Here is a 25,397-nt window from a genome sequence, read left to right on the forward strand (position 1 = left end):
AGTTGAAGGCCTTTTAAAACTGATTTCATTTTTCTCAGATTTGCGTGGCGTTTCGACGTACTTCCATAGGACAAAATTATTTCGACGATCCAGCATTTTCTAGGTCTATGTTTTCTACCGCTTGAATGTTACTTGATGACTAAAAACGACAATTTTACAGTTGACGCAATCGATTCATGGGAAGATTTAAGAGGAAGCCTCGAAACGGTTCAAACCAGTCACACAATTGAGTATAAAATACTACTCAAAGCATAACAAAGTCCCTGAAACTAACACACCCATACAAATAGATACCTATGTATTACGTACATTAAAAAAATAATATTGTGTGCTACCACTGTCATCTTCAATAGTAATTAGACATGGAATAAATACATTGTTATTTTTACTAGGTACGTTGGTAGTTTATATTTTATTTTTTTATCACAAGGGCTTCAAAATCAGTCAGTGCCTTGGGCTTTTAAGTCTCTAAGCCTGCCACTGAAGACTAGCATAATTATATTATCTGCACTGACTATTTCGATTTAAGAGTTTTCGAAAATTCTATTACACTGCTATTCGGTGTGTATTCCTTTATCCCATTGTTTCGATTTTTGTCCATGTGTATTTATTATACACCTCTTCACGCCACGCAGCACTGTGGTACTTTCTTATATAAATTGTATTAAAAGTTAACGTTCGTTATCTAGAAAAAAAAAATACTGGAAAAATATGTACAATTCAAATATGAGAATTTATATAAAAAAATATTTAAGATAACAATAAAAAAACTCTATAAATATTTTTAATTAATGTGTAAGTACATAATAATTGTTAATAATGTATTGTTATTTTTTCAGATCTTGGACTACATCGTAAATAAAATGATGTGACAGTGCGTGTAAAAAAAACTATTGTAATGACACTGCGATGTTTGTTACATATCAATTACAAAGTGGAAGATTTTGTTACATCGTTATGAAATAAAATAATAATGACCACGCTAAACTGAGTGACTTTTGAAAGGTGATTCGTAATATCGTTTTTCGTTTATTCCGAGTGTTAATATAAAAAAAACTTACATAAGACTTAAGATGAACGAAAGCCGAGAACGAATCAGAAAGGAGCGGGAGCGAGAAAAGAACACTTACACATCTCCACGTCTCGCTCTGAGAAGAGTGCTTTTGTTATCAGAAGGGAGGCAGTTCAGAGAGGCTGCGGCGCTGCTTTCAAGGCTTGGACCAGCTGTTTTGCAAGGAGTGGCATCTGAACTTCCGATTGACCTCTTGGCTGAGGCGTTACCACATTCAGCGCATCTATTGGAAACATTGTTTAATAGGTAAGCATTTTAAAATGTTAGATGCAACACGTTCTTTAATAATTGTTTTCTTTGTTAATGTTTCATCATACAAACAAGTTTTAAAATAAGACTGTTATTATTATTATTGATAGACATCATTACTTGAAATGAAACAAAATAATATACAGTTAGTACTCAATCCACTGATAGATTCCCACACTGATACTTATATTATCTGTGAATTATATACTAATATTTGTTAAATTAGGTGGATTAATTCTTATTAGACATATTTATTGGATTCATTCAACAATACTCGTATCACCATGGATACAAAAAAAGTGATTCGCAGTTGTATTAGTATTGTTTGCTACAATACCTGTTTCAATGTTATAAAATAACACCAAACTGCAAATCGGTTTTGCCATAACCATGGTGCCACTATTGGATGATTCCGGTATATCTATTATGTTTGATTGTAATTGATATTATATTATAATTTATTTTTAATGTTGGAATATTTTTGTTTCCCAAACTGTGATAATTTTATCATTCATATGCGAAATATTTCAAGTTTAAAGGGTTAAACGCAGTTGAATTTTTTAGTGACTCACGCAAAATTTCCAACCGTATTTTAATAATTATAGAAGTCTACTATAGTTTTTTAATCATGGTAAAATATATAGCAAAAATATTATAATTTTGCAGGAAATATTATAATTTTGAAAATGGAGAAAGAAATATTAAAAGCAATATATTGCGTATGATAGATTCCATTGACATGACCAAATATCACGTAGGTAAGAAAACCAGCTAAGATCTCATAATTGACTTTGATTGTATAAATTTACAAGAAGAGTAGGGTATAAATAATATATTTATTTCTCCAGTATTTCCAAAACTACTTGAAAATGTTAAAAATTAGTAATATACCGATAACATATTCATATATATGGCATATCAACCCTTGGCAGTCATAACCTTTTCCAATTTTTTTTTCAATTGAACGACCCAACACTACCGTTTCCCATTTTTATTAGCCGGGCATTTTTAAATCTCCCGTGGCACAGTCCAATCACCTCAGTTTTAGCCGCATAGGTTGCTTATAATATACTTACATTATATAATAATATACAACGTACTGGTACATATTAATAATATTGGCCTATATACCATCCGATAGTGAAATTCATGATTTATTTATGGTATAATGTATCCGTAGGAGCAAATAAAAAATACTTTTAATTACCTGTGAAAAATGTCGTTCTCAAGACATATTAGTACCTTATATTTATCTACGAGCTATTTACAAAAATAATTACAAGATAAAAAAAACTTTTTATGTACAACGTTTTTTTAATTTTCTGTTGAATTATTATGCTCAATATTCTCAAACTTGTACCTACTTGATATGAAGTAAATAAAAAAAAAACAAATAATATAGAATACTGAAATGTCATTTTGACATTTCATTTTGATTTCCATAGTAACGCACGTATAAATTACAGAAAACAGAATTAACTTAAAATGAATTCAATTCTGCTTAAAGATGGCTAAAAGTATTAAAAGAATGCATTGGCACCGTGTTCTGACATATTCTAAAAGTTTCAAATGTTTAGCTAGTCGGGAAGTTAGTTAAAAATTGATTGAAAGATTTGTACCGGACAAACAACCACCTGACAAATAAGAATACGAGCTAATAAAAACGTTGTAATAATAATATAATTTATAAATATTTTGGGTATTTAACGAACAAATCATAAGATTTAAGAATGTGACATTCTTTATTAAACATCTATAATTTGAAAACACATCAGAGAAATATAGAACCACTAGAAAAAATCAATGATATAAATTAGGTAGGTATATTAAATTCTACAGCATGCTTTTAAGTCGATATTTTGGTTATAACGCCACTATCAAGACTGAATAGAATGAGACGGAATGATCTCCCTCCCTCATTACTTACTCCGAAAACATACAAATTAAAAATAATTAATTTAATTTTCTCAGGTTACAATTTATAATAATCTATTAAAAAAATCAATATGTTGTAAGCTGTAGGAAAGTAAATGCTGACTCAATTAATATGAAGTATTTATTTTATAATAAGTATGACCTTATTCATAATTTCTGCTGGATATTAATTATACTAAAATTAAAAATAAGTCAGATAAATACAATCTTAATAAAACATTACATCATAAAATAATTTAATATTTTATCACCTTAAATCTCATTTCCCGAGTAAATTGATGGAATCTAAGCTTGTGAAAACAGGTTGTATTGGCAAATTTCCGTTTACCCAATAAAATATAATATAAATCATGACCTGATATGTTAGTAAAGATGGTGGGTAAAGTAGGTATTCAAAGAGTCGTTAGTCTCGTCTCACCAAGGTGATTAAACTATTACTATTGTGGCCAATGCATTTTGTAACACCTACGTTATTCTTCTTGAGTATGCGAATCCGAATTAAATTATAGCTTTTGCAAATCCTTGTGTGTCTACGAAAAAAACATTAACTATGCAACTGTGTATTTATATTAGGAATTATCCACTTACTTTTAGTAAAAACACGTATTGTTTTTATTAATTATGACATATAAATAGAAAATTCAGATAGAGATAACTATTTTATAACGAGACAACCAAACTTAATTACACACATTGCAAAACTGACATATCGTCAGCCCATTTTTAATACTTATGTACTTATAATAATATGTAGGTTGTTTGTATTCAATATAAATTATTTTATTAAGTAAGCTTTTACTTGAATTTGTATTAAATGTAATATCTATAAAAAATAGATTATCAAATTTAATTATTAGCAGGTGCAAGTACCTAAATTAATACTAAAATATCGAGAACACAGACAAAATAATTAACTATAATTAATTGTAAAGCGCTTCAATTGTACGACTAAAAATTAATTTCGTCGTAATTAGGTAGGACACATGTGTCTCAATTGGTAAAGCATATTGACCGGATTCCGGTCGTTCTGACGTCAGTTTTTTTCAAGATTTTTTCTAGTATGTATGTTTCTATTGTGTTTTAAAATTATGTATGATCTACGACTACCGATAAGAAGATGGCAGAACAGGTAATGCATCGGTTTATAATGGGTTCCAGCATCTAATCCAGGAGATACATATTGTTTTTCAATGTGAGTTTGGAGTCTGGATCTAATAGGTTGAGTAAGTGGCTAACATCCATTTCTCGTAAAAACTTATTAAATTTAATTTAAATTTATTAGTACTAAACTCTACTCCGTGGAGGCCCATATGATCTTCTTAGGATCGGACATGGTCAAAAAAACTTTCAAATAAAATGTTACATTCCCAAATCTTGTGAATTATTCGTTGAATAAACAAAAGTTGAATTGAACAAAACAAACTAAGAATGTTCGGGATTCACTATAAGTTTCGTTCTACGGTTTGAAGATTTTCGATAATTAATTTACTCGAAATCGGTTAAATTAAATGACATTCCACAATAATTATATACTATAACTGAAACGAGAGACATTGGTTAGACAACAGTTAGATGCAATTAATAATATACCTAATGGTAATAACTGTTTTTAAATACAATAAATTCGGTTTTATTGATATTATCTAGCATTGCCCTTTGGTCGCTCTGTCTGAGCAATATCGAACGTTATTGCCGATAGTAACGGTAAAATAACATTTTGACTTCGCTTCACCAACTCACATACCAAAGTGGCCAGAAATTATACGAATTGTAGCATCTAAATAAACTCAAATTGATATAATATGTGCTTTAATAATATATGTCTGAGATTTCGTTATCCATTTTTTTCTCCAAGAGCTGTTTCATGCTATAATATTACGTGCCTAGATTATCCAACCGAGAGTATTAATATAATTAGTATTTGAACCAGTTTCATTAAGGAAAACTTTAGATTAAAATTTCCTTATTTCCTCATAATATACTGGGCTACTTTTTTTGAGACTACAGTTATTTCGCTTCATGTGTAATTCGATAGCTTTCTTTAAATCTATTGCATGTATTTTGGCTAGTGCAGATATTGATATATTATTATCTAGTGTAGGCTCCAGACCAAGATTGTGACAAAATTGTTTCCGAACATTATTTAATATTATGTTCCTATATACATGTCCATGTATAACTCCCAAAATGTAAACTTTACAGGATTGACAAAAAACTACATAATAATACTAAATTCAGTTATTTTATACTAAAATGGTATCTGTCGGTGTTTTCGATAATCTTAGACTTATCAAATTTTAATAGCATGTGTATTTTGAACGCCGAAAACAAAATTCAATAATTAAGTATTTTTTCGACAAAAGTGTACTTATCGTAATTATAGTTTTCTGGATTTTCACCATGTGTACTTCTACCTTCTTTCCTCAATGTTTCGAGCTCGTTGCAGATGCCATTCTCAAGAGATATGTTATAATGAAGTGTAGTGTATGTGTATGAAGGTGTATGAATACAAGCGCCGCTCTAAAAATGTCAAAAGGAATCCGATTATCTGAGGGCAAACGTTGCTCAGAATAATGTGCTTTATCAGTTGTAACGACCAGATATACCGGTTTGAATAATGGATTTCGCTGACAGGGCCACAAGCCATAAAACTTAGAGATTTTCTTACTATTATTCTTTTCAGTTCTTACGCATGCATTACTGCATACCTACTTCCATTAAATTTAATAATTCCATCAATCCAGAGAACTCTTGGTCATCTCTCTTGATTACTTCAGTATATCTTGAGCACTACTAGGTGATACGATTTATGTAGTGATGATTTGTCTTTCATATGATATCTTCTGTCCATATCTACTTCGGATGTAATTATTTTTCGATCACTACAAGCTATACACAACATGGATATTATTTTTATCTATACCGTGTTATGTTACACTTAGTTTTTTGTTCTTTATAGAATTTAAGCCTCACGTTTTTTATCCATATTGTGTTACTACGAAAGCACATTGATTACAATTTCACACTTTGCAAATAATGAGAGACCACTTACAAAATATTTTATTCAAGCATTTAAATACACTCCATCCAGCTTCACAAATATTACCTACCTATATAAATAATTCATACAAACTCAAACAAATCATAGACAAAAATCCATAATATATAGTACCTTATCCAGTTACATGACGTAGTAATAACCAAATAATAGAAATCTATCTCATACAACTATATTTTACTCAGAAAACGGAAACAACCATGATTTCTTAATATATCTATTTGATAGACGTTATAGTTATTAGCAAGAAGGCTAAATGAAAACAAACATATAATATATTGAGTCATTCATTTTTTTATAGACCACACTGCAAACATGGAAGATAGTATACAGTTTGATTATTTTTAATCCATCAAAAATATAGTACCAGCGTTGATTACGTTTCCATTGACTACACCTGATTATTCTGTTTCATCTCGAGACGCCTATTTACATTATTACGGTATATTAAACAGTGGGTTACCAATAATAAATACATACATAGCTGTGTTTGTAATAATCGTAATACGTGATTGATTAGGGCATGGGTTTCGCGCGTGAGTTATACAGTCGGCTATGCGTTGAAGTCTCCTTTGACCTTACGAGCATTTTTTTAAAGTATTAAATGAAAAAACCGGTGTCAGAATTAGATATTTTTACATAAAGGTGTTGTAATATGTGTGTTTGTTGATTTTATGCAATGCTGTTAATTAATGTTTTGGTTTAAGTATATAACTAAAAAAACATATTAACCTGTACACACCTATGCTTTGATGCTTTACCAGTAATTAAGGGAATCATCAGTACCTATGTAGATATATAGATTATATTGTTAGACAACATAAGGCTAATGATAAGTTGTTATTCGTGATCTTCGATACTTCCGAGTTTCCATTTATTTATTATTTATAAACCCTCTGTACCTACTTAGGTACTATTGACCAAATAGTTAAAATACAATTTAAATACACATATTTTATCCTAAAAATAGTATATTCAAATATATTTATTCTATTTACTTGCCCCATTTAAAATAAGAGCCAAAAATTAATGGCGTGAAATTTTAATTTTAATGTTATAATAACTTAGATAAAGATTATATATTGAACGAATTAATTAGTTTTATTTTATTAACCTTTTTTAGCCAATAACCGTCTACAGAAGATGTTTTAAATACCTATAATTTTAAAACTTAAATATAAAAAAAAACAGAAATTATACCTACATAACCTATCACAGTTTGTGTAATTGAGTTAAAACTATTTTTAAATTATCGAAGTTTTACGTGACATATACCTAATTAAAATAATTAATTAATTTAAAATTTTAGATTGATTAGAAACTCATACGTATAAAAATATACCCTGAATTAAATATCTGAACCTGAGATCTAGTATATCGTTTATCCAAAATAATGTGTAGCCATCTGTGATTAATATATTATTTGCTTTTTGATTAATTTGCTCTGAAATATGTTATACTTTAGGGACAAAGTTTGTACTTAACTAATTTTAAACAAATACTTCCTTCCAATATACCGACTAAGAAGTACAGATTATTATATTAGATAACATAACAATCTTTGTATTATTTTCCCTTCTTAAAGTTAAGAGGTGGGTGTCAGGACGTGTTAAGATTTTTCAAATATTTCAATTGTTCCTCCAACCAAGCCAGGTTAAATATCACTGGCGGAAATTTAAAAATGTAAGTTCATTCTAAATCTACCAATAATTATTCAACATAATTAATAATTGAGTGACAATAATAGTAATTTCTGTAAAATCTTTCTTTTACATAATAAAACGATAATGATAAAAAAACCTGTGTATGAATCAGATTTTTTCACAATGCAATATTCTCATTTTGTGTACCAAAAATGCATCATTCTAAGAATACATTATTATTATTTGATTACAAAACCGCTGACAAATATGTCGAAATATCGTTTTGCGACCGGAAACTGAGCTGTGTATAATGTTATCGAAGGAGAGAAAAATCCGCTCCAAAAGAACTCCGGTGATGAAATAATTTGACAGTCTTGTTTATTCCGTGTTATTTGTATCTCGAGTTTCTATAATAAATTACAATCATAATAATAGTATTAATATGAGAGGGAACCCACGCATTTTTTTAAAACATTTAACCCGTTACTGGTCGTAGACACCATAAATAATCACCTACTATTTGTTGACCCTACAGATTGGATAATAAATTTATGCCATTCCATTATAATTTGATGGTGGTTTGCTTAACATCCAGGCCAATATTTTCAATTATTTTGATATCTCAGTATTAACAGATTATTTATTGAAAGGCAGGTGGTCAATGTAGTCAGTATATGTGGTATAATTACAGCACTTATTAAAACATGATTCGACTTGAATTATTTAGAAATCGACATTAGTCATTACTATAATCATTTTTAGAAAATTCATTATTTGACCAGCCATAATAAATTTGAATAACATCTCATAACTTTCATAATATATAGCTAATATTAAAAATATATATGAATTCTAATTATTCAAATTAAAAGTTTTCTCAGATACTTAATTAATATTGTCTATTAGTAATATTATAAAATCTAAATAATTTAAAAATTGCTCGTGTGGTAGTATTATTGAATTACTTCGGTCCAGTTCTGTTTGCTGTAATATAATATAATATTGATAATTAATACTTTGGATGTTGAAGACGCACCTGGCGCGTAATGACCAGGCGGCCGATCGATGTAATTAACGTGCATTTTAAAGGTGGTAATAAAAAAATCATTATCTAGTCAGCAGGGAATGAGTTAATATAGATATACCTAAGTACAAATAGTTATTATATTTTCCACACTCTATCTTTTTTCTTCTGTGTTTGCTATCTATACGAAGTTCTATCTAAGTTCATTGGGGCTGCACTCGTAGTAATCACGAAGATTCAATCCAGCGTCTTCCTCTATTGTCAATATGTCATTGGGTAATTAAATGACAAATCGTAATGTGACAGAATTGCAATGATTTTATTGCAATAATAACTAAAAAATGGGTGTATTGTTTAACTACAATGCAGTATTATTATATCTTCGCCATTATGTGTAACTATAAATGAATAAAAAAAATCTATTTTCCGTTAGTTCAGCTGTCATAATATTACTTTGGCAAAACAGCGTTTTACTGATTACATGAATAGTCATAGCTCTACTAACTCTAAGTCTAAATATATGTAAATAATAATTCTTCGCATCGTTTAAAACTAACCCGATTTTAATTATACATTTTAAAATGAATGCACAACATGTTAATAAATATAAAAATAAATGTACTTAACAAAAAAATAAAGAGCCATAAACTAGCCAAAAGCTATTTAATATCAATCATAACCTGTTTCATTGATTGCAAAAATGTCTAGCGAAAAAAATGGAAAACTTTTTTCCAGTGTTAAATTTATTGGCTACAATGTACCCACCTTTCTACTAGACAAAGATTCATTATCGATTTATACCAGTAGTTCTGTAACGTTTTGTATGTGTATACCTTTAGAATATAATACACCATTACAATACTATACGTATTATGGTATTGGTTTAAGAGATTGGTAATTACCAATTGAGTTATTCAGTTACGTGACGATGGCTGATAATATATTATATAGGTACCAGTCAGTAAACAAAATATAGTAGGGGTGGTGGGTAATAATAATAATTATTCCTGATCAAATTATATAAATAACAACATATTTATAATTATATTTTAGTACGGTTTCCTAATTGTATTTTTAAAATTATATGCCAATACCAGTTTCATCCATTAACATATTTGCAACTGAAATATGATTTGACGCTATACCAGAACCGACTATACAATCCACCTATATTTTAATACTATTTTCCCAAAAAATGGAGCTTGATATTATAGTTACAACCTAGAAGACCAGAATCAAGAAAAACATTTTTTTTTAATAATGGAATTACCTTTGCCGACTTTGGAACTAATACCCTCATTTATCTTTATATAATTATATAAGATAGATCCCTCTATTTTGATATAATGTGAGTCAATGGTAAATACATTTACCAACGTAAATGCTTATAAATTTAATATCATTTAGTCACTGTATCTTAAAAATTACTAAACTAAATATTAATGAATACCTAATAGGTATGTGATATTATTCAATTTCAAAAAAGATCATAAATATTACAAATTTTCCTAATCTTCTCGTTTAATTTGTCAAAAATATACAGTTAAAAATATCTAGTTAGGAATAGTTTAATCTGAAAAGTTATATTCTACATGCTATGGAGAAAGATGGTTTGCTAAAAGCACGAGTTACTGGTTTGTTAAAAATAAAAATAATACCTATTTATATTCTTTTATTATAATCTAGATTTCTTTTATATATTATTATTATATTATTATATTATACTAGCTGAAGTACCCGGCTTCGCACAGGGTCGCTTCGTGGTTATATTTATCTTAGATATTTGAAAAATAATAAGAGGTAATTATTTTTTTAATATTAAAATATCTGTGTAATACAATATGGCAATATGAAAATAATTCTAATAGGAGTAAAGGTCAAACATAAGAACACTAAATTAAAATCGAATCCAAAATATGAAAACGTTATTAATGTTATTAATATGTAGTAAAAAAAAAAAAAAATTGGATGGAACAAACAAACAACAAACTTTTTATTTTATATAATAATAATTTAGAAACCTTCGCAGGTGTGCGCACAACAACTGACAAAAGTTTCATCGCAATCGGATGAATGGTATGGGAACGCATACGAATAGTAGAAGAAGATGATTTTCTAATTCAGAAATATTCGTTGGCATGCGCATGACAACTCACCAAAGTTTCATTGCAATCGGATTAATGGTATAGGAACGCATACGAATAGAAGAAGAAGAAGATGGTTGTACTAATTCAAAAACCTTCGCGGGCGTGCGCACAACAACTGGTCAAAATGTCATCACAATCGGATGAATGGCATAAGAACGCATACAAATAGAAGAAGAAAAAGATGATTGTACTAATTCAGAAACCTTTGCGGGCAAGGGCACAACACTTGATCAAAATGTCATTGCAATCGGATGAATGGTATAGGAACGCATACGAATAGACGTAGAAGATGATTTTCTAATTCAGAAATCTTCGAGGGCATGCGCACGACAACTCACCAAAGTTTCATTGCAATCGGATGAATGGTGTAGGTACGCATTCGAATAGAAGAAGAAGATGATGGTTGTACTAATTCAGAAACCTTCGCAGGCGTGCGCACGACAACTCAACAAAGTTTCATTGCAATCGGATGAATGGTATAGGAACGCATACGAATAGAAGAAGAAGAAGATGGTTGTACTAATTCAGAAACCTTTGCGGGCTTACGCACAACAACTGGTCAAAATTTCATCGCAATTGGATGAATGGTATAAGAACGCATACCAATAGAAGAAGATAGAATAGAAGAAAATGGTTGTATCAATTCAGAAACCTTTGCGGGCGTGAACACAACACTTGATCAAATTTTCATTGCAATCGGATGAATGGTATAGGAACGCATACGAATAGAAGAAGATAGAATAGAAGAAGAAGATAGTTGTACTAATTCAGAAACCTTCGCGGGCGTTGGCACAATTACTGACGAAAATTTTATTGCAATCGGATGAATGGAATAGAAACGCATACGAATAGAAGAATATAGAATAGAAGAAGAAGATAGTTGTACTAATTCAAAAACCATTGCGGGTGTTACCACAACAACTGACGAAGGTTTCATCGCAATCGGATGAATAGTATAGGGACCATACGAATAAAAGAAGATAGAATGAAGAAGAAGAAGAAGAAGATGGTTGTACTAATTCAGAAACCTTTGCGGGTGTTGGCACAATTACTGACGAAAATTTTATTGCAATCGGATGAATAGAATAGGAACGCATACGAATAGAAAAATATAGAATAGAAGAAGAAGAAGAAGATGGTTGTACTAATTCAAAAACCATTGCGGGTGTTACCACAAAAACTGACGAAGGTTTCATTGCAATTGGATGAATGGTATAGGGACCATACGAATAAAAGAAGATAGAATGAAGAAGAAGAAGAAGAAGAAGATGGTTGTACTATTTCAGAAACCTTTGCGGGTGTTAACACAACAACTGACGAAGGTTTCATCGCAATCGGATGAATGGTATAGGAACCATACGAATAGAAAAATATAGAATAGAAGAAGAAGAAGAAGAAGATGATGATTTTTCTAATTCAGAAACCTTCATGGGTGTGCATACAACCACTTACCAAAATTTCATTGCAATCGGATGAATGGTATAGGAACCATACGATTAAAAGAAAATAGAATGAAGAAGAAGAAGAAGATGATGATTTTTCTAATTCAGAAACCTTCATGGGTGTGCATACAACCACTTACCAAAATTTCATCGCAATCGGATGAATGGTATAGGAACGCATACGGGACAGACACACAGATAGACAGACATACAGACATTCATTTTTATATATTAGTATAGCCTATACTCTTTGCGCAAGTGCAAGCAATAATTTTACAAAGTTTTATCGCAATCGGATGAACGGTATGGCTGCGCATTCAATACGAACAAACAAACACACAAATATTAATTTTTATATATTAGATTATAGCAAGCGCTTTAGTTCTGGTCAGTAGATTACATACGAATATACAAAAAAAAATATTCTCATCGTACTACCTATATTTTTGTTATCCTCGACAGAATGATTTCGTAATTATCTTCATGAAACTTTGACAAGAACCACCGAAGATGGAAAGAATAATAAATGAATAATCTGAAAGCGAGTTATGCGTCCATTGCTCCAGGCGTCCAGCCATCGAAGTATTCCAACTTTTGCACTGCGCCTGGTCCCGATGCAAAAAAAACTTAACTGTATTAAACATCAGCAAATTCCTCCACTCCACCTCTGTCGCAAAAGCTTTACCGTTAACATGCATTACGTCATCATCAAGCGAAATTTGTTCAGAAGTAAAGGGTTATATTAATATTATTATACTGATCAGGTTGATACAATTTTTTTTAAGAGTGCCCGTCTTCTCAACCATAATGATAAATAAATATTTTTTGCTTATATGGAAATGAGTGACAATATTTTTTCTATTTTCAAATTAGTTTATTTTTAATTTTTGGCCTAAGTAGCTATTCGAGGACCGGTCGTAAGCCGTGGATTCCGGATCTAATAAAAAGAACCCTTTGTTTTTTCAATGTGACTTGATAAAGACTCTAGAGCAAAAACTAAATGAATCTGGTCAGTCTAACAACCATTCATCGTAAAAAAAATATGTTAATATGATATTATCTATTATGTTTGAAAATTATATTTTTTCCTTTATTATCATAATCTGCAAACATAAATTATAAATACTTTAAGGAGACGAGTGCAAGTCTCTGTTACCTTATTTAAAGAAAAAAAATAGTAAATTTTTCATTCACTGTAAAATACCTAAACAATATTCTTATAGAATGGAAAACCAGAAAATGGTATTATATGTTCAATCAAGTAAAATATTGTACTGGTTGACAAAAAACACTATTATTTAAAAATCCAATTAAACTATAATATACTTAATTAAGCTCAAATTCAGTTTGGACCATTTTCTGGAGTAATGACCGAAATAGAATAATTCGTATCTTTAGTGACCGATTCAATAATAGGCGATCGGTGAGTTGGGTCTAAGATTACCCAAAACATACGAAAATATCCAAATTAACTTTGAGCTTATCAGCATAATTATATTAATTATGCTATGTAGCGTATCATGCCTTTCTTTTTAGATAAGTATCAAAATTTTACATTACATAATGAAGGCTTCCTAACTTCATCCATTATTTTAACAAAATAAAATACTAGTAAATAAGTAAGTACAATCAGTTGCTTTTTAATTGTCTAAATATAATCTTCAATAGTTTCCATTGGCACTTAAAATAACAATATATGAGAAAATACTGTTTAGTGTTGCCACCAAGTTAGCCAATAAAAATTTTTGGTTTACTTATAATTAATTATGTTGCACCAATCAAACCATGCGTCAACACAATCGAGATGGTAGCTGAATCGTTTTTTGTAATTGTTATTTTAAGTCGACGATGATTGCTAACGTCGATTGGCATAGATCGTTGAATCTGGTTGTGTCTGTTGGTGTAATTAGACCTTTAGGGTTACCAGTCAATTATGGATGTCAAACAACATGCCTGTAACATCATTCATGTTTTATAAAAAGACTCTTTTTGTTGCGGGTTGTAAGGTCTAACGCTAAACATCCCATCATCCATTTCATTGTGATGTGTTACGTAACAGTCTTTAAAATTGTATCCGTAGTGTTTACAGTGTAAATTCCTTTGTTTAAATAAAAACCGTCTGACGACGTGGTAAATTCAGTTTTAAAATACAAAACACCTAACCATCTAATAAAAAGCATTCCCACTTGAGTCCTGTCATCCTTACAAAGGTAACTTGAAGTCATTAGATCACACTGTGTATAATATGAATCATGGATGATATCTTAATCAAAGTATTGAATGATACTATTAAATTATGTAACTAATACTGATTAAAAAGCTTGCCGATGATTCTATTTCTTACAATCATAAAAAGCTTAGTATTAAATAATTACTAACCTAATGATAACTGCACATTTCCAAGAATTATTAAATGTTTTCACTCCATATAATATTCAATATAATTTTATATTCTATTGAATAACAGCTATTTCTATAGCATATGGTTTATAGTGATCATATTTGTCTATAGTAAGAAATTTGTATGTGTATAGAGCCTATGAAAAATAGATAATATTCAAATGAATACTCACGTGCTATAAATTTACAGTTACATAATAATACATTATTGATAAATGAATCATTCTCAATTTATTTATGTTATTGCAATTCTTCAGAACCCTTTCATGTCTTTTATGCTCATTGTATATTTTATTTTGATTTCCTTATTTAAAATTTTCAGACGAAATAGGATTATAAAGTCAAAGAGGTTATATTAAACATTTCGATATATTCAGCGAATTCTTGGTGATAGGTACTATTTATATTGATATACATAATTTGAAAACATTTCATGCATAATACTCACTATAAAAAAATCTATTGGGTATAATATGCATTTGTGATGTTTTCAAATTATATATTTTCAATATAATATAACGTTAAATTCCTAAATAAATTCGTTCATTCGTTGCATAAAAGAAGTAGTATATTAAATAATTGTATATAATAAAAAAATATATTAGTTAGTATTCACAACACTTAAAAAATAACAAATCCTTTATTGACCTTAAGTAATTTATAAAATACTTTATAAAGCTTACTACAAAATGACGTGAAGTTAATTTAATCGAATACTATTTTAATCTACTCAGTAATCTTAATTCATGACAATTTTCATATATTTTATAAAAGAAGGTTTTTACAAACATCTTTTTATTGAATATATATCTGTAACAAAGGCTCCTTGAAAACTTAAGAAATCAAAATTATCAATTAATATCACTAATCTTGAGGTGTTTATAGCTCAACCAAACATCAAAGCGTTTTTGTGTACCTATTCAAATATTTCTAAGAGTATAAATTATAATACTCCTTGATTGAAGCCCGCATGTAGAGTTGGGTTTCGGGAATTTACCGACGGGAATTCTCGAGAAATTTTCGAGATTTTCCATCCCGAATCTCGAGAATTGAAATTTTTAACATTTTGGGAGATCCCGGATCTCGAGAATCTTTTCTCGGGATTCGGGATTTCTTTATTATCAAATATTAATTGAAAAAACGATTTTCTATACGAAAAAAATGGACAGAAAATACAAAACGTTCAATGACTGTTCGGGGCATTTAACACAATTAAGCCAAAGTCGACTCAAAATGAGCGCAATTTTTGCAACATCGGGGAATTTTATATCTCAACAGCGTACGCGATTGTCAGACGCAGCGACTGGCAGTCTGTGTTTTATGAAATTCTATTTTAATAAGTTATGTTTTGAATTATTTTTGTTTTCCTACTTCTATTTTGTTTGTCTTCTTACATAAATAAACACAATCATATTTTTTTGGAATTTGTCTGTTTTTACACTGATCTCGAGAATTCTCGAGAAATCTTTTCTGAAAATCCCGAATCTCGAGAATTCAAAATTTCATCATTTTGGGAAATCCCGAATCTCGAGATTGAGATTTTCTCGGGAAATACCCAACTCTACCCGCATGTAATATTTAACTCTTGTATAAACTATATTAAATGGAATATAATAATAGTATATAAATGTGCAGCTAAATTATTCTTAGCTGAGACTTTGTAGCTTAATAAAAATCTATAATAATGTCATGGGGAGGTGCATTTTTATTTTGTTAAATTTAATAAACATAACACTGTTTTAGTATAATTTATATGTAGACATATATTCAATATTATACTGAGTTACATTTTTTGTTACGCTAATATTTTTTAATAACAAATATTTTTTGGTAGATACATTGTTGGTCAAAAGTAATACACAGTATCAGAATTATACATGCATATCCAACCGTAGCAGGAATGCTAAAAATAAATATTTCAGTTAACAAAGTAGTACCATCGATAATGAGTTGTTTTTTTTATGAAACTCACCAAAATTCATGCAAGTCATGATGTAATTTTGACTATTAACTCTGTCGGGGATCTTGCGGCATGATATAACTTTAATCAAATGCGACAAAATTAAATTCAGCGTTTAAAAAATCCACTTTATTTTTGTTTATTTACTTCAATCGCCAGGTAATCTCCATCCGCTATAAAAACTTCGACAATTTAATGTAGATTTTTGAAAAAAAGATGCGCGATCATCCCAGATTGGTGAATCAAATTACCTTGCAATTTCGCAACGAAATAAAGAAGGTGGACAACGGAAACTCACACTCAAAAATATTTTCTGATGAATGAATTCCATAATATCTATCTAGCGTTTTTAGTAGTAGAAACTACGAGATAGGATTCTGATATGTGACTGAAATTCACATTTTTATTTTGATCAATATTTGTTATTTTACAACGTTTTTATTAACTCGTATTCTTGTTTGTCCGGTGGTTGTTTGTCCAGTACAAAACTTGCAATCGATTTTTAACTAACTTCCCGACTAGCTAGACATTTGAAACTCATAGAATATATCAGAACACGATGCCAATGCATTCTTTTAATACTTTTAGCCATCTTTAAGCAGAATTGAATTCATTTTCAGTTAATTCTATTTTTTATGGAAAGTTATTTCAGAAAAATACGTAAAAAGTAAAAGACTAATATTGGTTGCTAAGGGGGTGGTCCTAGCAACTAAATTATTAAAATATACGTGCGTTACTGTGGAAATCAAAATGAATTGTAAAAATGACATTTTAGTATTCTATATTTGTTTGTTTTTTATTTACTTCATATCAAGTACAAGTTTGAGCATATTGAGCATAATAATACAACAAAAAAATTAAAAACGTTGTAGGTATATAAAAAGTTCTTTTTATCTTGTAAATATTTCTCATTTATTTCTTCTTACAGTAGGTATTCCTTTTAACGTATTTATATTCTTACATGAATGACTAACGAATTATTTTTAATTATTTTTTTCTCGGCAAATTTTATTAATCTTTGTATGTATTTCGTATTAACAGAACGTATATTTATATTATATTGTTATCTTAATATTATTCTACTTGAATTCTGGTAACAAAATTCACTCTTTTGTACATGGACGTATGTAAAATGTGTGCTGTTGATTACCATGCTCTACTGTTAACGGTTTGCTGACTTTAACATTACTTGCATAACAAAATGGATATACATAGATAGATTACAGTGAACAACGCTGAGAAGTATTTATCAACAACATAAAAGAAAATTATGTATTCCATTGAAGTTAGTATCTACATATTTGATGAATAAATTATTTAAATAAAACAATCCGTGTTATATTTACATCACAAATTATATTTTAGTATGTATCTAACATATTTTTCGATTCCTGGTGAGATCACTATAATATATTTTAAATTCAAAACACTCTCAATGAGTAGCGGACTAATACTTTCGACTTTTTAAAGTAGAAGAAAACATGTGATTTTTTTTTATTTGCGAGATTCAAACCCGCGATTTGTGTACCATTAGACGAGCATTCTAAGCAATAAACAACTATTGACACAAAATCATAACTTATTTTTTTTTAAAGCTACTACATATTATTTAAGACTAATAAATTTATAAAAAAACATAATATATTGTTATTTATGTAAATATTTATTTTATAACACACTTACAGTAATAACAACATATGCTATAAATTAAAAATGTCCACAAAACTATTAAAAATATAAAAAATAGCAATATTAATATATTTTTACAGATTATTCTAATGATTTCATTGGTACATGCATAAAACCGTTAACTAACAGAGAAAAAAACAGTTTTATTAACCATAAATAAATACGACGCTAGAATGAAATATGGTGATCGAAACACAGTTATTTTTATTTTCATTAATAACGTAGAGATTTTAAAAACGACGTGCAATATTTTACGTATACGTGATAAAAATTTAACACGCCCAAAAACGTTAATATGCCCAAAATTATGCATCTCATAATTTACTATAAATTATATTTTTAATTTTCACATATTATGCATACAAAAAAATATCATATAGAATAGGTATGGCTGAAGATATTTACATGCTAAGTAGGTAACTTCGTAAAATTATCTCTGGCAAAAAATCGTGAATTTTCACTGTTTGGCTAATTTATTTAATTAGATAGTTATTACAAAATAAGAAAGTAGGTAAGTATCTCAGTGAACATCATAATTTTACTTAACTCATTTGTTTTTAAAGATATTATTATGTGTCTTTATTATTATTTAGTATTTTTATTCAATGAGCACAACACGTGTATTAAAAATTACATTATTTATTTTAAAATATAAATAGTAAGATTGGAACATAAAGCGACAAATTTAATTAACCATTAAATTGTAGCGTAATTTTATCTTCAAAGATCATTGTACCCAGAATGCAACGATGAAATATGAAGTATTATAATAAAAATAAAATTTATCAAGATAATGTAATGGTTCCAGATGCAGTGCACATGCACAAATAAAACATTTTAGTTTTTTTTCAGTACCGTTGGGAACACTCTTGCTACGCTCGCTGTCATAATAAAAGAGTGTGTCGTATTTATTATATCCTATCTTCATTCACAGGAAGTGATTTAATTGTTATTTATTATTATTTGATGCAACGGTTTCAATTTAAAGATATTTCTTACATAAATAGAAGGTGGAGTCCGTTGATGATATGGCTGTACCATTTTTCTACGCAATGAATGACTTCTAAACTCTTTACAATGTATATGAAATTTCAACCAGATCCATGTTTACCTTTTGCTACATGAGCAAAAGGACATTTCGCACTAATACAAACTGTTAATTTGAAAAGTAATTGACAACATACGTATTTTTCCAGTTTTTATAAAAAATCTCATTTTATAAAGATCTCAGAACAATTCTACGGATCTGATATTGCCATCTGCGCATCTATTCTATACACAAGACTTCTATCGACCGCTACAGCAGCTCTCTATGGTAGATTTGTATCGAAGTATTAGCACTTATTGTAACAATTACTATAAGTTAGTTGTAATTGTTACACTAAGTGCTATGTTTTAACAGCACCTTTCTTGGCTATGCTAAATTTTAGAGCGAGACAGTGTTCACTATTTAGATGGCTAACATAGTGTAATTGTTACAATATGTCCTAATACTTCGATACAAACTTACTTTAAATACCTGCCGTAGCAGCCTATATAAGTCGTGTATATAGAATAGATGCGCTGATATAGAAACAGTCACATCATAAAATTCAAACATTATGGTCTCCGGGCTGAAATCGCAGGAAAAAGGCTCCCGCGGATAATTGTATTCAACGTGCCGGTCAAGACGACGGAGGACGACCTTAAGGAAGCCATTAAGGCCAACACTCAAGAGGTAACGGGTCTCCCCTCGGAGGCATACCGCCATGTTAAACTGAGCCACAGGGCAGGCCCCAGAATCGGAAAATGTCACATGGTGATATCGGTCCCGGCAAAGGTGAGGGAAGCGCTCATCAATGACGGGCGCATATATATGGGATGGGAATCCTTCCCAACCAAAGACTTTTGTGGCGTCGTCAAGTGCACAAGGTGTCACTTATACGGCCACATGGCAAAGAATTGTTCGGCGAGAAGCGCCACATGCGGCCATTGCACCGAGGAAGGACACGATAGGGCTGAATGCCCTAATATTAAGGCCCCCGGAAAGTGCCCGGCCTGCGCCAGGCACAAGAAGCCGCATCAACATGCAGCAATCGACCCTGATTGCCCAGCGCGCAAGTACGCAATGGCACAGGAGCGGAACCGAACGGATTATTCGATTCAATGATTCGGTTCGGTCAGTTAAATGCGGGCAAAGGGAAGGCTATAACGGCGGAGCTGATCAAGACGGTTCGGGAAATGGACATCGATTTGGTCCTGGTGCAGGAGCCTTACTCCTACGGCCCCAACCTGGGTTTCAGTGGGGGTCGGGTAATGCACCACGGCCTGGGGTCCATGGCCTGCATCTTCGTTGCGAATCCTACCCTAGTGGTGCTACACCTTGCCCACTTGTCGAGCGAACTCTTTGCCGTAGCGGAGGTCTCCGACCGATCGGGGAACTCCATTGTGGTGGTCTCTTCTTACTTTAAATTCAGCGTAAACATCCTGAAATGCGTCGAGCAGCTCGATAAAATTCTGGTTGCATGCCGCGGCAAACAGATTATAGTGGGAGCGGACGTCAATGTTCAATCATGGCTGTGGGCCCCCCGGGGGCCGCGGTCTGGCCGGGACAATCCGGCGCCCCTCGAGGAACTCGTGGCAGCTCACGACCTGACGGTGCTGAATAACTCTAATGGTCCAGCCACATTCTCTACCAACAATGGGGAATCTCACATTGATGTCACTTTGATATCCAATGGTTCTGCCGGACGCGTCGTGAACTGGACTGTCCATTTGGAAGCGTCAGCAAGCGACCACCGTCTGATCACGTTCGCCTACAGGACCGAGAGGGGCCACGCGTCTCTCGCTCCACTTGTGAGCGAGTCACTGCCGAGGCGTTTCAGGACCAAGGGAACCGACTGGGTACGTTTTGACCGCGAGTTTGCTGAGGGTCTGGACAGGATGGCCTCGCGCCCTCCGCCAAAGGACATGCACGCTGCGGCTGAGGACCTCACGAATCTCATTATTGAAAAAGCGGAGGGCACTATCGGAAGGACGACCCCGAGACCGCCGAACCTCGCACCCTGGTGGAAGCCGAGACTGACAAGACTGAGAGACACGATGAGGAGGGCCAGAAGGGCCTTACAAGCAGCGCGAAGATCGCTGGAGGGGCCGCTGCACGCGGACCATCCGCTTGCGGTCACCTACAGGACCACTAGACTCAAGTTCAAAAAGGCAATCAGTAAGGCTAAGAAGGTGCACTGGAGAGAGTTCGTCACTGAAATGGGTGGCAATGATCCGTGGGGCCCCCCCTTCCGCGTGATGAAGCTGGGCTTACGGCCCGGAAAAGTCATGTCGGCGGTACGGCGCCCCGACGGATCGTTCACCAATAGCTCTGAAGAGTCCGCCACAGTCCTGTTGGATGCTCTTATCCCGCAGGACAACGAGTCGCTCGACATTGACAACGACCGATTTCAGCAGCTTCGCGTCTATGCGCTGCTCCCCTTAAACACTCCGCGATCCGCAGCCACTACCATGTCCGAGCTAGGGATCCTGTTTGCCAGCCTCCCGATTGGCAAAGCCCCGGGGCTTGACTGCATAGATAACGCGTTAGCAAGAAGGGCGTGGTCTCTTGCCTCACACGAGATCACGCAACTCTACAAAAAATGCATGAGTAGTGGCATATTCCCCGACTGCTGGAAAAAGGGTCATCTCACGGTGATCCCCAAAGCCGGCAGTCGCCCTCCTTGTGACCCGAAAGCGTATAGACCGATTACGCTCCTTCCCGTCTTCGGGAAGATATTGGAAAGATTGATAAACAGCAGGATTGAGTCCCACCTGTCGGAAAACTGTCCAATCTCGCAAAGACAATTTGGGTTTAGACCCGGAAAGTCCACCGAGGATGCGATTCGCTTTGTGATCGATTCTGTGGAGAGCTCTGGCAAGGACCTCGTTGCCGGGATTTTTCTCGACATAGCGGGCGCGTTTGATACTGCGTGGTGGCCCTTGGTTCTGGCAAAGCTTAGGCTGAAACAGATCCCCGGGGACCTCTTTGCCTTAGTTCAAAGCTACTTCAGCAATAGGGAGATAACCTACGACTCCGGCCCCAGCCTGATTCACAGGAGGACCACCATGGGGTGTCCCCAGGGCTCCGTCCTGGGACCCCTTCTGTGGAACATTCTGTTTGACGACGTTCTGTCCCTGCCACTGCCTCCGGGCTGCACGCTCGTTGCGTACGCCGACGACTTGCTCCTGCTTGTTGGGGCGACCAGCGGACGCCTTGGGCAGAATCCTTAATTGGGGGTTGCTGAACAAGCTGACCTTTGCCCCGAGCAAAACGGAAGCTGTCCTCCTCAGGGGTAGTTCTCGGGTCAACATAACTCGACGGCCGCCCACGGTTCGTTTTGGCCAGACCTCAGTGCGTTTCTCCGAAAGGGTTACGTATCTGGGAGTAATTCTTGATGACAAGCTGTCTTTCGTTCACCACGCCAAGACGGCCGTCTCTAAGGCCAATTCGGCCTATCAGAGAATGGCCCGAATGGCGGGCAGCAATTGGGGACTTAAGCCTAGAGCCCTTAAGGTTGCATACGGCGCAATTTTCATGGGAATTGCCGGTTACGCCTCCAGCATTTGGCATTCTCAAGTAAACTCCTTAACTCTCGTGAGACGCGCACTATTAAGCGGGCAGCGACTTGCGCTGATCTCGCTTACCAAAGCCTACCGCACAACTTCTACTGACGCGCTTGCCGTACTCGCGGGGGTGCTACCCCTCGATCTGCACGTCCAAGTCAGAGGATCGATCACCCTCCTCTTGAGGGGGATCAGCACAATACTCGCCGGTGTCCATCTGACACCACCGCAGAGATCCGAGGACGTTCCTTACAGGAAGACTGTAAGTGACATTGTGTACAAGACCGCATTTGCGGCATGGCAGGCGAGGTGGACCGCCTCCCCCAAGGGGCGGCACACTTACCGTTTTTTTCCAGACGTATTCTGCAGGCACCAAACTAGAAGACTCCAACCTTCGCACTGGATTAGCCAGTTCCTCACCGGCCATGGCAACTTCGCCGCCAGACTCCACGAGTTTGGCTTGATAGTAGATGGGCCGGGTTGTACCTGCGGGCATGACCACCAAGATGTTGAACACATCCTCTGGGATTGCCCGCTTATGGAATTCGAACGAGCGGAGCTGTTTGCCAGAGTCCGTCCTCACACGGGCCCAATTGGTCATGGAGATCTGGTAGCAACCGAGGCCAACTTTGCGGCATTTGAGAAATTTGCAGCGTCGTATGGGGAGCGGGATAGTCCCGACTCTTCTGTAGACTCATCCATTTCAATTCGTGACACTCAGTATGCGGGTACACAAAGCGCTTAACGTCAGCGGACAGCAGAGCCAGTCCAAAAACAAACATTTTCTTTCTTAACTTTCTTCTTTCAGCACTACGGTGCATGGTTGCAGCATCAGTCCCGTGCGGCTCCGTCTCGGGACGGAATGAGCACTTAAAATCACTTCTTTCAGACACGTTTAAAGCGTCATAGAAAGCGGCCGTGCATATCCACGGTTGTGCATATATGACGGGTGGTGGTGGGCACAAAAAAAAAAAAGTACGTACTACTAAGCGGGCAGCGACTTGCGCTGATCTCGCTTACCAAAGCCTACCGCATTGACGCTACTGACGCGCTTGCCGTACTTGCGGGGGTGCTACCCCTCGATCTGCACGTCCAAATCAGAGGATCGATCACCCTCCTCTTGAGGGGGATCAGCACAACACTCGCCGGTGTCTATCTGACACCACCGCAGAGATCCGAGGATGTTCCTTACAGAAAGACTGTAAGCGACATTGTGTACAAGACCGCATTTGCGGCATGGCAGGCGAGGTGGACCGCCTCTCCCAAGAGGCGGCACACTTACCATTTTTTTCCAGGCGTATTCTACAGGCACCAAACTAGAAAACTCCAATCTTCGCACTGGATTAGCCAGTTCCTCACCGGCCATGGCAACTTCGCCGCCATACTCTACTAGTTACTTATGGAACTCGCACGAGCGGAGCTGTTTGCCAGGGTCCGTCCTCACACGGGCCCAATTGGACATGGAGATCTAATAGCAACCGAGGCCAACTTTGCGGCATTTGAGAAATTTGCAGCGTCGTATGGGGAGCGGGATAGTCCCGACTTCTCTGTAGACTCATCCATTTCAATTCGTGACACTCAGTATGCGGGTACACAGGGCACTTAACGTCAGCGGACAGCAGAGCCAGTCCAAAAACAAAAAAAAATCTTTCTTAAATTTCTTCTTTAAGCACTACGGCGCATGGTTGCAGCATCAGTCCCGTGCGGCTCCGTCTCGGGACGGAATGAGCACTTAAAATCACTTCTTTCAGACGTTTAAAGGGTCATGGAAAGCGGCCGTGCATATCCACGGCTGTGCATATATGACGGGTGGTGGTGGGAACTTTAACGTAGTGCAATCATAATATTGATCAAACTATTTTATTCTGCTAAGATTTCCACTCGCCTTTTCCAGCTATCAGCTCTCAGATTTAGATTAGCCCTTTAACGATATTTTCGCACTCTTTCTTTCTTCACGTTGGCCAAACATGAAGCCCATTAATAGTGCTTTTTTGTAAAGTAATAAAACAATTATTTTTATTATAATTATCAAATCGTAAATGCAAAAAACTACAGTATATTTCGTAGTGTTGAATACCGATTACTTTATCTCCATGCCCAAAGCAGGTCTTCTTAATGTTTTGTAGTCTATGCCGGTTCCTACAAAAATTTATATACATTCCATGGATTGGGTCAATACTGTATTGAC

The 25,397-nt window shown here is 34.1% G+C and overlaps 1 protein-coding gene across 1 annotated transcript in view; it reads left to right on the forward strand.

Moving 5' to 3' along the window:
• Positions 1–25,397, forward strand: part of LOC147067288 (uncharacterized) — an 82,519-nt gene that overhangs the window by 12,577 nt on the left and 44,545 nt on the right. The window contains exon 2 of the mRNA XM_085954424.1: positions 840–1,318. Coding sequence (XP_085810550.1) covers positions 1,074–1,318 — 245 coding nt within the window. The 5' untranslated portion in view covers positions 840–1,073. The remainder of the gene's footprint in view (positions 1–839; positions 1,319–25,397) is intronic.

The sequence above is a fragment of the Rhyacophila brunnea genome, unplaced genomic scaffold (assembly GCF_057557595.1).
Source record: "Rhyacophila brunnea isolate RB1 unplaced genomic scaffold, BYU_Rbru_1.0 scaffold_4, whole genome shotgun sequence".
Classification (NCBI taxonomy): domain Eukaryota; kingdom Metazoa; phylum Arthropoda; class Insecta; order Trichoptera; family Rhyacophilidae; genus Rhyacophila; species Rhyacophila brunnea.